Source organism: Nanorana parkeri, unplaced genomic scaffold, assembly GCF_000935625.1.
Source record: "Nanorana parkeri isolate BGI_ZX_2015 unplaced genomic scaffold, ASM93562v1 scaffold1313, whole genome shotgun sequence".
Lineage (NCBI taxonomy): Eukaryota > Metazoa > Chordata > Amphibia > Anura > Dicroglossidae > Nanorana > Nanorana parkeri.
In genome coordinates this window covers 77,666-94,149 of record NW_017307581.1, presented here as the reverse complement: position 1 = coordinate 94,149, position 16,484 = coordinate 77,666, and the positions used below count along the sequence as shown (strand labels likewise).

The 16,484-nt window shown below is 36.8% G+C and overlaps 1 protein-coding gene across 1 annotated transcript in view; it reads right to left on the bottom strand.

Annotated features, from left to right (window-relative positions):
- Positions 1-16,484, bottom strand: part of KCNH8 (potassium voltage-gated channel subfamily H member 8) — a 113,149-nt gene that overhangs the window by 26,667 nt on the left and 69,998 nt on the right. Inside the window, exon 10 of the mRNA XM_018569249.1 lies at positions 6,983-7,021. Within this exon, the coding sequence (XP_018424751.1) occupies positions 6,983-7,021 (39 nt within the window). The remainder of the gene's footprint in view (positions 1-6,982; positions 7,022-16,484) is intronic.

Sequence of the window (16,484 nt, the reverse complement as noted above, 5' to 3'; positions counted from 1 at the left end):
AAACTGTATGCCTTATCTGATCAGTATTCCATTTGACCTGATAAGAACTTACAATAACATCTGTTAGAAAGCACCACCATACTGTAGACATTGTAGGCGTTAGACGATATGATTACAACAGCAAAACAAGATATCTTACAACCAGATTGTAATGTTTTTTTAGTGCATCTTAAATTTATAATCATACAACTGATAATAAAGTTATTCATTTCAAGGTCCAGTGTAGGTTTTGCTTACACTTTGTTTAGTTTAATGTAAATACACATATGCAGCATATTGAGTGTGTTTTACTCTTTATATGGAGGCACTGGCACTGAATCATGTTTAACAGGAACAAACCATTATTATTACCAGTGTTAATCTTTTATTTAAGGCCTCGGACTTCAGATTATACTTTAGCCTTAAGATAACTGTGTTTATTGTGCTACTTTATTTGTTTACAACAAGTATTCACCTATTACAGTTATATGAAGAAAATATGTTTGAAAATCACTAGGGGATATAAAATTGCATTTTCTTCAAATTACCTGTTTGAATATCTTCAGGCAGTCACAGTTAAAAAAAATAGGGTCAAAGTTTGACAATATTTCCATTTAGCTGTGTTGCCAGATATAAACTACATTAATATTTACTGCCAGATTATACAATTAATTCCAAAAGAGAGCGTTTCCCCATGTGAACGTAAATAGAATGCAGATATAGGGGGTGATTTACTAACCTAAACACACGCACGCACTAGGTGCGTGTGATTTGTACACAGCAAAACGTATTTATCAACCAAAAAGTCTCTAAAAGCATATTTCCACTAATGCCATATATGGAAAAATCATGCACATGATGCATATATAATGCTGCTTCACAGTTTAGACAAAAATGGTTAGCTCACGCATTTACATTCCTGCATTCATCAACGCAAGCAACACAATGTAGAGCTAATTTACACAACATCACCTTGCAATTCATGCAGGGCTTTGCATAACACACTTGCTGGGTGTGTAAACACTACAAGGGTGTCTAGATTCCACCAATAGATCATGCTGGAAGGGAACACACTACAGAGGTGTATACTTGTTCATGGCGTGTTTATAAGGTTAGTAAATCAACCCCATAGAGTCACCTCATGACGGGTGACATCATGCTGCATTTTTATATAATTTATAGGGAGTTAGCATAGTAAGTGAAATACAAATATGAATTTAACAAAATGTAGATTACTATTTTTAGTTTAAGCTGCTAAGTTTACTATTATAAAATCAGAGAGAAATTAGTTATTCAGAAAGTTTGAAATAGTGCATAGTCAAAATGAATATTTGCTGTTTTAAACAATTATATGTTTTACGATTGTTTAAAACCTAAATTATAATAACATATATGCACGTGCTCAAGTATTTTTTCCTGCAGCAATTGTGAGAAGTACTAGTAATACTGTAATTTTTCTTTTACTCCTAGGTTGAGTCTTGTATTTAGGTAGGTGTGTGCCATTTTGAACTGTTTGTATATTTTGACTTTTTCTTTTAGTTGGTAGCAGCAGAATTCTTTTAGTTGGTACAATAGTTCTCATTATATTCTTTTTAAAAATTTATTGTAAGACCAATCTTTATTCATACACTTTAAAAATGTTTTCTAATTCTAATCTTCCCAAGATGCCCCATTGTAAACATATTTTACCATTCTCCATAACATTCCACATAACGACATCTACAACCACAATAAATAAGAGGAGAAAGTAAAAAAACTGAAACATTCTAGTCTTGTATGTATACCTAATAAAAAATATTTTTTTTCCTACATTTTTTAAATATCATTGTGTACTTCATTTGTCTAGTCTTTCCATGCTATTTCTAAATTCTAAAATAGTTCTGTATATTGGAGATCTGTGTTTTATGGAATAATAATAATAACAATAATAATAATAATAATTTGCAGTACATTTATTTAATCTATCTTATTTTTTAAAAACCTGTCTGTAGTCTTTTCTCATTTTCATTCACTTTTAATCATCGTCTCTTAAGTAATTAGGTAGGCTTCAGTAAGTACAGGTGACAGAGTGATACTATGCCATTTTCCTCTTTCTTAGGCATCTTAAAGTGTAGTAAACCCTAATCTATTTTTCTGCATGTTATCAATGGATCTCACTGCGTGCAGTTTTCTTAAACAGATATATTTTTTCTTCCATGGAGATCCTGCCAGTAACAATACTTCCAATCAACATTAAACCACTACCTCACAATTAGCAGCAGTGTTGTCAATCTGCTGCATGCCCTCCTTTAGTTGGCTGTCAAGTGTATCATATAGGCAGCCCAACAATCAACCAAAGGAGCATGCACAGCTGGCTGACAATGCTGCTGCCATTTGTGAGGTAAGGGTTGCCAGCCTGCAACAGGAAGTGCCGTTACCTGCAGGATCTCCAGATAAGAAACTTTGCAATATATTTACAAAAAGCAATATACTTAAGAAAACTGTATATAGTGAGGCCTGAAGCCAAACTTTCTGAAAAATAGATTCAGGGTTTATATACATTTTAACCAAAACACCTTCCTTCTATTTTAGTAATAATTCCTGGTGCTGACTTCATAATGTTTGGGTTCATGGTATCCCTATCCACAGCCTTGCCTAATTTTAGTGCTTTTTTATTTCTTCTTCTCTTGGAGGTTCACACACTGATTTTTCTTCACAATTTCCTCCTTGTATTAATATTTTATTTTTCAGTCACAGAGTTCTGAAAACCAGGATCATGGGGTTAAAAAAAGCCTGTAAATATAATGCATTCTAACAATTGCTAATTTTATGTTTCACAACCGTGTTCAATTTTGTTTGTAACAGGTTTACTACTAGTATGTTTTCTATTTGAGAAAACTCTTATGATTTTATATATTTGTAAACAAAGTATTTTACTTCCTGGATCACTTTGGCAAATTTCTAACCTATTTTCTTTTATCCTGTCCTGGCAATTTATTTTCCTCTTTTCTTTAATTATACTTTTCCCCAGTTCTCTAGTATCCCACACTTTTTATTATTAACATCAGTTGTAGTTTTGTCTTTCTCTTGCATCACCTTCTAAGTCTCTTCACATATACATTCTTTTCTATGACTCTGCATATACCCAACTGCAATCTTAGGCACACCTTTCAACACTTTACTGACTGAACAGTAGTGACTTTTTGACACATAGGCAGGGCCGGCCTTAGGGGTGTGCGAGCATGAGAGCAATAATTGTAGGGCTATCAATCACTGATAACACTAAACTGATGAGCGGTAAAAGCTTTTAAAGCGTCACCTATGGTCAATTTTGGGCATGGTAGTTTTTTTCGATTTCGCGGGTGCGCGCAATTTTAAAGCATGACATGTTTGGTGTCTATTTACCCGACGTGACCCCGCTTTTTATATTTTACCAAAAATATGGGTAATAAATGGGTGTAGTTACTAGGGGTGTGGTCACTAAAGGGTGTGGCCACTGAGGGGTGTGGTCACTGAGGGGCGCTGTAAAGCTTTCTCGCACAGGGCGCCTAAAGACCTAAGGCCGGCCCTGCACATAGGTCAAAGGTTTGAATGTATTTTGGTAAAATCCTTGAGTGTAAGATTTTGCTGAATTTCTGTTGGTGCTTAAACAGCACTATCTCTGGATAAAAATGCTTTTGACTCTAATGCAAAATGAATTTTTGAAAATAAAAATATGTCCTTACTAGCTAGATCTGCTTGTAAATGTTTGAGCTCAGGAAGCACATACTAAGAGCAAGCTGGCTGAGAGGATCGGGTGAGTAAAACTGTTATTTTTGAACCTAGACATTTCAGAATTTAGTGTTTGTTTCCAGACTTATCTATATTTTCTTAGTAGATTGTATTTTGGAGCCATTATTTTTATTATATTCAGAATGCATAAATAGCGCTACTTTTTTTTTCTTCTATCCTGTGAAGTCTCTTTAGGCAAACTGGCTGCAGAGAAGAACATTTGCTGACATTAGGTATCACAGAGCCAGCAAAGCAAGAACTGTACAGAAAGGACGCCTTCATCATTTTAAGATGAGTAAGCATTTATTTACTAAAACTTAAAGAGGAAGATAGATTAGACTATTGGAATGTCAACTCAGATATACAAAATACACAAACAACATTAATTTTTAGTTTGTCAGACCAACAGAAAAAGAAACCCAGTTTATTTACATGGCATACTGCACTTTGTTGTTTTCAAGATAAACTCATAAAATATATTACGCTTATGGTACCACCTTCTGTGGTTTTATTTCATTCATTTAAACTAATGATAGTTTTAGTTGCTTTGCTCCTCATTGTTTCTCTATGTGGAAGTGGTAATTTTAGTAGAGGCAGGGTTCCTCTTAACAGAGCTACCCCTTGATGACTGGTGAATTGATGACTGATGGTGGACTAAAAATCAGGAGAGATGAAGAAAGCACAGATGATGAAGCAGAACCAATGAGATCCCTGCAATGCAGACCCCAAGTTCAACTTCTCTTTCAGCACATCAGTGACATCACCAAATCTCACTCCAAATCTTCTGAGAGTAGAAGTCATAGGCTTCTGTGCCTTTGATAATTTCTCACTGCAGATATAGAGCTATTGAACAATACCCAGGCACAGACAGTGCAGTGCTCTTTTTCAGGAGAAAAGAAAATTGTAAATTTTTTAGGGTACTGCTTAGGTACCATTAACATTTCTGTTCCATATAAAATAAATACCCAACAAGAAAGTACTATATATTTCCTTATTAGGATAGCACCAATGAAGGAAATATAATACTTTCTTGTCAGGCTATGTACAGTATGTCACATGGGTGAGGATTCTTGCACCATAAATATGTTTTGTCAAAGGTCAGAGGTCACCAAGAGGGAGGGGGGGGGGGATGGGCTTTGTCTGTGGGAAGGTGGGGAAGAGCTTTGTACAACCTGCCATTAATGAACTTTTAAAGTGGACCTGAACTAAAAAAGTGATTTATTCCACTTCTGAAGTGGCCATAGATAGGTTGTTTCCTCACTAAGAATATTGGCTGGTCTCATCAAATTCTTTCAAATTATAAACCAATGTGAAGCACCACAGCCTATTTTCTCATTTCTGGCAACACATATATATGGCATTGAAAAGCTTGCTCTCTTGTCAATATACAACATGACAGAGAAAGGTACTATGTGAAAATGGGTAAGAAAAAGGTAAAGCTCACATTTGTGGCATATCTTGCTTTTATGAGGCTATGTAAGGCTACCTGAGAGCTAAAGACATAATCAACTGAAATGTGAGACATGATCATTAGACAAAATGTATCTAAAGCCACAAACATTATTATCAAACAGACAAAAAAGACAGCCACAAATAGATGCAATGGAAAAGTTCTACCACAAAGTAAAAATTCTCTTTCACAGTGAACAGCCTATTTGTTCTTAGTAAATCAACCCCACTGTCTTAAATACATCTATTTTTGGCTATCATTCCAGCAATAGATTTAGGCTATATTTTCTGGTTAACCCTAAGTGACAGCCATCTGACTTTTGTTAATTCTCAAAACAAAAAACACAAAAACAGAAATAAGGCTTTAGAAAAATACATCAAGTGATTATGAAAACAAGAATAAAAACAATGCAAATACCAGATGGTAACCTCTACTGGTCAACATATGACACTGGCCATAGACCGGTTAATGTTTTTCCTAACTGAGCAAAATCTCATCTTTTTGGATGCTGTCCAAAGGCTTGAAGAGAACGTTATAAGGACAGCACAACTTTTCTTCCAAATCAAGTACCTTTTTTTCATCATAGAAATTTCTAGACAGGCAAAATGTTGGCACTGTCCCCAGGATTAGGAATGCCTGGATTATTAGAGGCAGTTGGCTGCCCTGGATTATTAGAGACATATTTTAGGCTATTTGGCATGGCAATGTCTTAGGTTCTTCTCTTGTAATAGAGTCATTACTAATTAAGAAGTACTAATTTGTAAACTGATCATTACTCAGTGGATTTTACTAAATGTGTAGAGAATGTTAAGTTCTCAAAGTGAATGTGCACTTAGTTTAGTGAATGTGGTTAAGCTATGTATACTTCAATAACCAATAATGTGCAATATAATAAACACAGGATTTTTGCTTACATGATTGGATGATTGATGTGAACACAGTTTCACTTTTTTTTACTAATCTAAGTGAGCATTCACATTGTTAAGTACAAATCAACCCCTTAAACTCAACAGTTTTTTGGAAGAATTTATTGGATCTTAATCACAGTTAGAAATTGAAGCCAGTCTATGGCCAGAATGACATATTTTCATGAAAACTACATGTAATCTACATGTAAACCTGTAACAAGAATATTATATACAGCCATCTCTCAATAATAAATATATACAAAGAAATTAGTAAACAGATTTGGGGGTTATGGTCCTTTTAAAGCCATATTCATAAAAGCCTTATTGATAAACTTAGGCACAATCTAAATGTTTTTATTATATACTTGTGTACAAAAATCTCACTGGTTAATTGTTCCTTGCATTTATTGAAAAATACCTTTTTCATTATCTTAGCATCTCTAGGATGTGATCTAAATTTAGAAGCACTCTTATGAAATATTGTAATAAACTTTTTATGTTTTGTGTAGCAATAAAAAAGGTAAGAAATATAAATAGAAATGACATCATTTTGCTGGGCACCGTCCTGGGAGTATCTGAATGGGTGCACTGCAGAAAAGTAACACCAGTAGATAAATAGAAAGTAGTAGAGGCACACATGGGTCTTGAACAGGAGTGTATGTCAAAACCAGAGGAGTTTATGCGCTCCTATGTTTCATCGGATCACAGTTCATATTTGCCAAAGCCTTGACAAAGATGGACTGCAATCCACTGAAATACTGAATGGAAATTATATGGTAGAGAAGGGGTAAATAAAAAATTCTAAAAATATATGTTTTATATATGAATAAACTTTCATGAATAAGGCTGTTAATGTTCTAACATTGATTGCAGGACACCACCCTATGTTTTGTACCTGTGACAAAGTTGAATTGCAAGAAAGTCTTGACATTCTCTAAAATAAAAAAAAGAAAATAATACTTAGTTAATTAAAAACAGAAAATAAGCAGAATGTCGACCTAACCATCTTATATAAACTGCACTGACTAGGCACTATTCTGGTTTAAAGTGAAGCCTGACAAGGATTGTGCCACTAATAAATACCTGAAAACCCTCATTAATGGAGTAGTCATCTCTCTCCTTAAAGCAAATCTGTAATGTGAGACTATGCAGACATCCCTTGCCAACCTTTTGAATATGCTAGGTGTCTATCTGTCATACAAGAAATACTGTTAAAGTTGCTCACCCAAAACAAGTAGGCAGCACTTAAAGTCAATACTGTAGATCTACGCACATATTCCGTTTAGTGCTGTTGGCACTATATAAAACCTGTATAATGGTAATAATAAAAAAAAATATTCATAATAATAATAATAATGTGTATATAACCTTCTACACTATAACCTACTAACAAACAGCACAGCCTGCAAAGAGAAACATAGCCCCTAACAGCCTCTACTGCATAATGGGAGCTGAATTTTTAATGTTTCCTTGTAGCAGTCTGCTCAGCAATTATATGTAAAAGGGCGCAACACTGGGTGGGCTAACTGACCGTTCCCTCGCCCACAGCCTCCTCTCCCCGTGTGGATGCACACCCTTCGGCACACCAGTTCCAGGTAGACACCACGGATGACCCGATCCTACGCACCGGCCGTCCATCCTCTGGTCGCATGAATTAAAATGTACGTGCTTATTCTTTTTCCTCAGCTATCCATTGGTTTTTCGCCCATTGCACCCATTGTCACACAATTTTCCTGTCACCTTCCCTGGGTCTTCCGACCCGGTCAGTTAGCCCACCCAGTGTTGCGCCCTTTTGGTTTTTTTGTTTCTAGTTTGCATATCCACAGGCACTCCTCCTGGGTTTCAGGGCTGCACACGTTTTAGGGTCACACATTGTTTACCCCCTCATTACCATTACAAGAGCGCTGTTTGTACGTTTTGTGTTTTTTTCAGCAATTATATGTGTGGCCACTATGGATGAGTGAATCTTCCCATGTTTAAATCACAGGGAGGGTGGGAATCATCAAGTCCTGTGCCCGAACTTAGCATCAAACTCCATTGTAGTCTATTAGGGTTGAATCTTGATATTGAATTCTGTCCAATTTCAATGTTAAGTTAAAAAAAGGGCAAGGGGAATTGGGCACTGCCATGGGGAACATTTAGCAAAGCAATACAAAATGATTGTGGCATCATATATTTTGGATGTGTAATTTTTTTTTCTCTTTTACATTTAGCTTTGCTTAAATACAGCAGCAGTACCCCAATCAAAAAGCTTTTAAAGCAGTTTTGAACGTGACCCCTAGTTATTTTTATCTAGCTGTAACAGGCCTGAATTGAACAGTGGGAAGAGGAGCCATAGCAGATCAAAAAGCTATAGGAGATTTTACTCTTAAAAAAACAAAACTAAAGAGCTGAACTTCAAAGACATTTCCAGTGGTGCAACAGTTTAATAGTATTGTGAGCTTCTTGTGAACCACAGTTCTACATACACTGAATTCTCTCTTATCCCGGTATCCCTAATTATTCCCCAAAAATTCAAAATATAGATTTCAGGTATGCATTTAATAGAAACTGGCTAATGACAGGAGCAAGCAGCAAATAGAAAGAAAGAAGGCAGGTTATGTGAGTGTATTTGTCACCAAAGTTCTGTAATGCTCAGGACAGCACCAGGCAGACATACTTTTGTTGAAAGGCTTGCTTATCAGATTAGAAACAGATTCTTATACAAAAGTCCCAAATCAAAGATAACCAAATCAAAAAATTTTGTAACCAGCATGCAGTAAAGGGGGGAAACAGCTCAGATCCCAGGAGAAACAACCAGTTATGGTACAACTAAGGACAGCAATTGACAGATGGGCACTTACTGCTGTGCAGACAGGGAGTTACAGTTCAACATCCAAGAAATTAAACAGCAAAAAAGTATGGTACAGAGATACTACAGGTCTAGAACCATTTGTAACAGACCTGTACTGGGAGCCCAGAGTGTCTATGCTGTTCCAGCCTGCAGGAGTAGGTCTAATTAAGGCCAGTAAGTGGGGAATCAGTGAGCGGTCAGCTCTGTGTAGTATCTTATCCACCAGGTTAGGAAGCCACAAAGTCGAGCAGTAGTAATAGCCAGTCTTTAAGGAGGGTTTTTTTCCAGGGGTATCAAATGGAAAGAATGTCCAGCTGGTCCACATAATCCCCTTATCCAGCTGCAGCAACCAACAACTGCCAACTATGTGGTTTTTTAAACTGGCCATATGCTGAATTTCACCAATCACTGCCTGCAAACTACAGATTTAGGGAGAACTACCTATAGTTAATAAGGTTAATAGTTAATAGTTAATATCTAAATTCAAAATTTTTCTGTCCATTCCTTTATTCTCATGGTTTCCAAGCCCTGAGGAAGAAGCTGTGTTTACCCCTGACATGCTATGGCTGTTGGAACAACACAAATATTAGACTGGACTGTAACATCTGTTTTTGTCTGGTGCTCTTCTGTTTTCTGTCCCTGAATTTCAGCCAAGTCCTGCTGACTTGGCTGAAATTCAAGCCAAGTAAACAATATTCCCCAAGGGACTTTTGTTGAAGGAGCCAGTCAAAAGAAATTATTTTTCTTAATTTTAACCAATCCTCCTATACCTCTGCAAACAATACCAGTCCAGTCCTCGACCTTCATGTTTCTGCATTGCTTTCTGTCTTCAGTACCCTACATTTTCATAAAACATCTCAAATATATGAGAGAGGCAGTCTGCAGAGGCTCTGGGGAGCCAGTAGCTCACCCTGCGGAATGGCCTTTCTCTTCCTATTCCTCTTAGGTGGAGAACAGCCACTTGCCTGCAATTGCTAATAATGGACCATTTTCCTTCTCCTCTACTTCCCAAGGCTGCAGAGCAGCCACTTGCCTGCAAGTTCTGCTAATGTGCCCTTTTCCTTCCCCTGCTTTGAAAATTCTGCCTTAGCCCCACATACTATCTATGAGAAGTCTGTGCAGTTAGAGGACAGGGGGCCAGTCCACAGAGCTCCACAGTGTTTTGAGGGCTTTTCCTAATGTGTATGCTACTAGAGCATAAGAAACAAATTTTCCTAAATGACCCCTATGCCCAGTATCTTAATGCCAGCTTTGCAAAACACACCATTACATGTGTTTAAGGCCTGTGGTACACCACAGTGCCAGGTTCCCAGGCACCATTATTTTGCACAGGAGGACATCTCTTCACTTAAACAGCATGTGGATTGCAATAAGGCAGCACGAGGCAGAGGAGGAATATGAGGAGAAGGAGGAGAGTTGAGGTACTGGCAGTAAGGAAGAGATCAAGGGTTGAGATGCTCATTGTAAGGTGAAGGGGGAATAGGGCAGGCTCCAAGGGTAATGTTAACCCCCCCACACCCCAAGAGTTGTATTTGGGTGAGGTGAGATTATGGGGGGCTCAGGGTCCTTCTTGTAGGCAATTTCCTCTTTCCCGCATTTCCTGATAGTGGCAGGATCCCCTCTGATGGCCAACAGCGGCAAGGACTGGCTGTAGACAACACCCAAAGGTAACTCCTGAATCACATGATTGCTGACTACATCAGAATATGAGGAGGAGGGCGGGGTGCTGGCGGTAAGTTGGAGTAGTAGAAAATAGGGCAGACATATTTTTTATTCTATTATTGTCAGGGCACTAGAGGCATAGCAGTAGGGGAAAAAGCTGTAACCATGAGCTACTTGCTCTTTCCCAAAGCAGGAGGAAGGACAGACAACAGCAAATGGAAGGAGGAAATTCAACAGCCAGGGAGAAGAGCAGGATGCAGCAAAAGTATAGGATCTTATGACCATAGACTTCTGGCCCCACCCCAAATCAGGTCTTTTGGAAGGGAGGTATATTTTCGCTCAATAAAAGCTAATTACATTTCAAATTGTATGATGTGCATACATACAAAAGAGAAACATTCAAGCAGATATGTTGTACAATTCTGTGAGCATAGGCACATTTTGTTGACAGAGGCAAAGCTGCCCTTTGTTTGTAACATGTCACTGCATATTTGTGCAGTAAAGCAGTATGCACCAAAGGACCACATACTTATCCCCCCACACCATAGCTGCTTAAATTTAGGCAATCTCCTTTACAAAGATGCCAGACAAGCCTGAAGAGAGAGGCAGTAGGGTTTTGTTTGTTTGAATCACTATCTACAGATTAATGCTTTTATATTTATCATGTTTTAATTTTTATTATTTCCTTGTAAGGCCATCCCTGCTGTAGTCAAGCAAACACAGGCAGGGACAGCAATGAAAACTGGGTATTACCTAGGCCTCAACACCACCTTATCCTTATGCAAAACAAAAAAGGCTTTCTTGCAAGATAAGGCTACAAGGAATATCATCTTGTAGATGAAAGCAGAGAGAAGAATGTCTCGATAGAGTTCAAATGGTGGTTTCTGAAGTGCAAAAAGAACCAGATTTTGTCTTAATCAAGGAGTGGGAAGCCAATGATCTGTGAAACAAGATAGAAAGGGCAAATACTTGACCTTTGATAGTGCTAAGAGCCAGATGCTGCTCCAGACCCCATCATTTTCCTATGTATCATCACTATATATTTATGTTTTTTAAACATTATTTACACATTATTTTTCATATGTATTTTATTCCCTGCCCTAATCTAGCAAACATTGATAGGGGTAGCTATTTAAACTCTTCTTATGTAAGAAAGAAGTTGTAGGCCTCAATACCACTATGTCCCTTTGCAAAAAAAGGGTTCCTTGCAAGATAAGGCCACCAGCTCAGACATCTGAGGTGATGGCTACAGCTAATACCACCTTGTAATTGAGAGTAAACAGAGGAATGTCTCTAATGGGTTTAAAAATAGGGTTTCTGCAGCACAGAGAGATCCAGACTTAAAACCCACACAGACACAGTGGAATGAACAAGAAAGATAGAAAGGGCAGAAACCTGACCTTTAATACTGCATATATCTAAACCCTTGCCCAGACCTCACCATTTTACCACCAGCCATCACTATTTTTTCCCATGTTTTATAGATTTACATTTTTAAATAATTTTCATGTTTTTTTTTTCCTCATACAACTATCCCTGCCCTGGTCAAGTAAACATGGCAAGTGGTCACATCCATAATCTACTGCCCTGCTGCACATGTCACATAAGAGGATTACTTGCAGGACTCATTGCAGATGTAACTGATAGAATTAATACATTTATTTTATATATGTTTAAGTAAGAAAAGACTAAACACTTTATATATGGGGGTATGTGGATACAGCAGGGGGTTACAGTGCACTTAGGGTAAGAATATGTGGTGTTTTTGGTGCACAGTGTGTTTCTTTTTTTTCCCAAATAATGCAGTGAGGTGCTCTTGAACAGACTGTCAGCAACAACAGCCTGATGTGCTCAAATCACCCGAAGCTAAAAGGGAAAATACCTTATTTAATATAAATATAGCTAGGGTGTTAACAATAGAAGACCTAGCTATTAATCATTTGTTGCAGATACACATTGGTCCATTGAAAGGATTTTTGGGAGAACAGATCTGTGCACACGGACAGGGCACTTAACAAAATGTACCCAGGCACTGCAATCCAAAGAACTAAAACTAAAATCTTTAACAGATTTAACATAATAATATAATTTGGAAAGCCTATTTTTATTTTAATTGATAGCTTTCATGAAAAAAACAGCAGGTAATACTAGTATAAAGTTCTGTGTTTTTGTTTTGTGTTATTGGATGACAACACTCTACTCCGAAAGGAAACTATGAGCTTCTGTGCTGATGCATATTGCACAGGAATATACCACTGTTGTCACTATGTGAAACAGGCCTGTAAAAAAGCACAATTTCAGCCAGCAACAATTAGGAAATATAACTTGTAAAAAAAGTGCATGCATCCTGTTACACTGTAGTGCATGTAGACAGGGACACACTGTAAAGAGGTTGCCAAAAAACAATTGCAACCAGAAGGAAATATGTCATGTGAAAAAGCACATGCAGTCTGTTATCACCATAGTGTATGTGGACAGGGACAGGCTGTAAAGGGACTGTAAAAAGCAATTGCAGCTAGAAATTTGTTATTACATTTTTATTTCTTCAGAAAGGGCAGTTGCTTTTGAATTTGCTTTCAGGTCATGGTACACTGCCAGTTGACACAGAAAATTGTGTTTAGTGGACTTAACTGCTAAGCGATGTAATACATCCAATGTATATACTGTGGAGCAAGAGAATATTTGCATGATGTACATTATTAAAGCTGAGCAATAGTCAAATTGCTATTCATACACATACAATATCTGTACTGTTTTACTTGCCTAAATATGTATAGTACTATTCAGCTACATTTGTTCACTTAGCATACTGTATAGTCATTGGGTGACACCACTAATCTTAAAATTCAACTCTTAAACTTACAATGTCACCTCCCAGCCCCTAGCTTGCTTACTGGACTAAGAATGAACAAAGGTTTTATATAAAGTCTTTCCTGCACTTTGTATCCCCAATGCAAGACTACATGAAACACTACCTGCTTCAAATCCCCATGTCTGATACAAGATATATGTTAGACTGATATTACTCTCACTCTCCATCTGAGGTGCTGCAATTTAATATAAAGGTACATTTCTAACAGTATTTCAAAGTTAGCTCATTATTTCTGACTCAATACATACCTAAACTATAGAGTTTTTTCTAAATAATTGCCTGGAGTGTTCCTTTAATTTTATTAAAATTGCATAAATGATGATTTCTGCCCTGGTGCACTTGAGCTCTCTTTAGGCATCCATTCAAGTTTATTTTTTAAAATGCCTTGTGCATATTTGCATATATTGTTTTCCCTTGTGCTCATGTCTGTTGGTTTATGAGTTGCAGTCCTATTAGTTCATCTCATTACAATTTACAATACGTTTTATATGCATTGTGTGTGATACCAGAGTACATCAGCAATCCACAACCGAAGAGCTCCAAGATCATTGTTTATACCAGTAAATCGAAATTGTGTGAGTTTTCCACCATTACAAGGACCCTGCAAAGTTCACTTATAACTTTCAGTCCAAAGACAATCATCCCATTTGCATGATTTCTTTACTTCCAGCTGTGCCGATAGGACAGGAAATGAGGAAAACATTTCCCAATGAAGACAATAAAAATTAAAAAAAAAAAGTTCTAGCCTTTCTTTGTTCTATCAAGAACAATCCAACATTTGGGCTGGAGTCTGGTTTTACTATAAAGGTACATGTTATCTGAAGGAAGTATTGTATTGTATAGTCCCACATATTGTGGGGATAACTAAGGGAATCTCTTGATGCCAAGATGTTGGTGTTAACCTCCTATAGTTCAAATATAAAACATTACAGTGCAAAAAAAATTGTGTTATAAAAGAAAAATATAATAGAAGGACACACATTTTAAATGACTTAACATATGCTGTCACTTTCATGCCACTAAAAGCCCTTTCTTTTGCTTTTTAAAAAAGTGCATGTTGACTCTCAGTTTGGCATAACTAGCTCTTGAAATCTTGATTAATATGGTCGCCCTTCCTTAAATTACACAATTAGATGGCATAATAAATCCATGACACTCCTTCTTTTCTCCCTCTTCAGCTTAACTTGAATTGATTTTTTTTAAATGAAAGAAAAAAGAATGGATGACCTGTATTGAAAATGTTTATACATCCCTTTTGTAAAAATGTGACAGTTATTGATACTTGGATTGCACTCAACACTTTATTCCCATAAGACTTCATTAAACCTCCAGAATGGCTGTTCTAAGTTGTGTCTCGGAGCACAAGACATAAAAAATATGTTTTCCTCCCTCATAGAAATTAAGAAACAAATAATGAGATTCCCATTCCTTTTTTTAGTAAGGCTTAACATGCTTAATTGTCTAAAAATGCTCAGGGGCATATCTATATAAATGCAACACAGCAAAGTAAAATACAATCATATTTCCAATTTATGTTTTGAGATTTGCATTAAAAGCATGTCCACATGAATCATACACCAGCTTCTCATATGTCAGGGGGTCTCTGGTGGCAAAATGTGCCCTCAATAGTTCATTTATTTGCCACTGCTGGATTTTTTAGTTGTTTTTTTCTGCGTTATTTCTGCATTATGGGGAATTTACTTGGATAGCTTTTAGAATGTAAGCCCTCATGGGCAGGGCCCTCCTTACCATCTTGTCTTGAATTGTATAGTGATAGTAATGTCTTCCTTATATTGTATAGTGCTGCACAAACTGTTGGCGCTATATAAATCCTGTATAATAATAATATTAAAAATCATAATTCTCTCATTTGACTTTTTTAATTGCTAGTTGGGTGACACTGTGGATTCTGAAGAGAATAACTCTCGACTGGAATTCCTGAGAGATATAGGGAGGAAGTATTGTATTCAATGTAGCAACAACCATGCAAATATAAATGATACAATTATACATTTTTGTTTGAATTAATTTTGAATGGGGAATTCAGAAAATACTAAAAGTGCCCATAATTTAAAACTGTGCATGTTGTTAGGTTAAGGAATATCAAAGCATTTATAGAGTAGAGACCCTTTTGCATTCTTTGTCTTGAGCTGCTCTATGTAACCTCCTTCTGTTTTCTCACAAAAAGATATAGGCACAAATCACAGCATTAGCCTACTTTAGGTAACAAGTCTGCACATGAAACATTTTCAAAGAGAAGAAACATCCCTTATGTCAGAAGACATAAATAGGTGTAGAGATAAGGGATTTGTATAGGGTGAGTAACCTCAAGAAAACTTACTTTTACTTATAGATGGTTCCAGATGAATCTCAAAGTAAGAATAAGAACATTTTGCAAAGGTAAGCTCTTCATGAAAGGTCCCTGACTCATTATCATAATACAGATATGAGAGTTGATAACAACTAAGCACAATATAAAATATAGTATTTTAAACATTTTTAGTTTTTCATAACTTTTTGGTTTGGGTAATGCATATCTCTCTCTCTCTTTCTCTGTGTATACATATCTATATATATCTATATATAGATATATATATAGATATATATAGATATATTGGGAGGGTTTACCTTCAAATGTAGCCATCCTTGCAATTAGGGCTATACTACGTTGTCCACGTAGTAGTTTTGAACATAGCTTCAAACAACATGATCCTTTAGCTTCCTGGCTACTTTGTCTGCTCAGTCTGTTTCTGTGCGGCACCAATGGTTTTTCTTCCAGGCTAGGTCAGAACAACTGTCTCTCGGGCTGGAACCCAGAACCACACTCCTCATGTACAGACTTGTGTACACCTGCACAATCAGGGGATCTGGTTACCATATACAATGTGCACCGAGGATTAGAAGGCTTCATCCCATCCAAAACTCTTCAAAGACTCTAGGACCAAGAATGAAACCTACCTAGCTACCTACTAAAAAGCTCTAGGCAACGCAAGTAGCATCCACATACTGTTATGGCAGATTTTTCTCTCT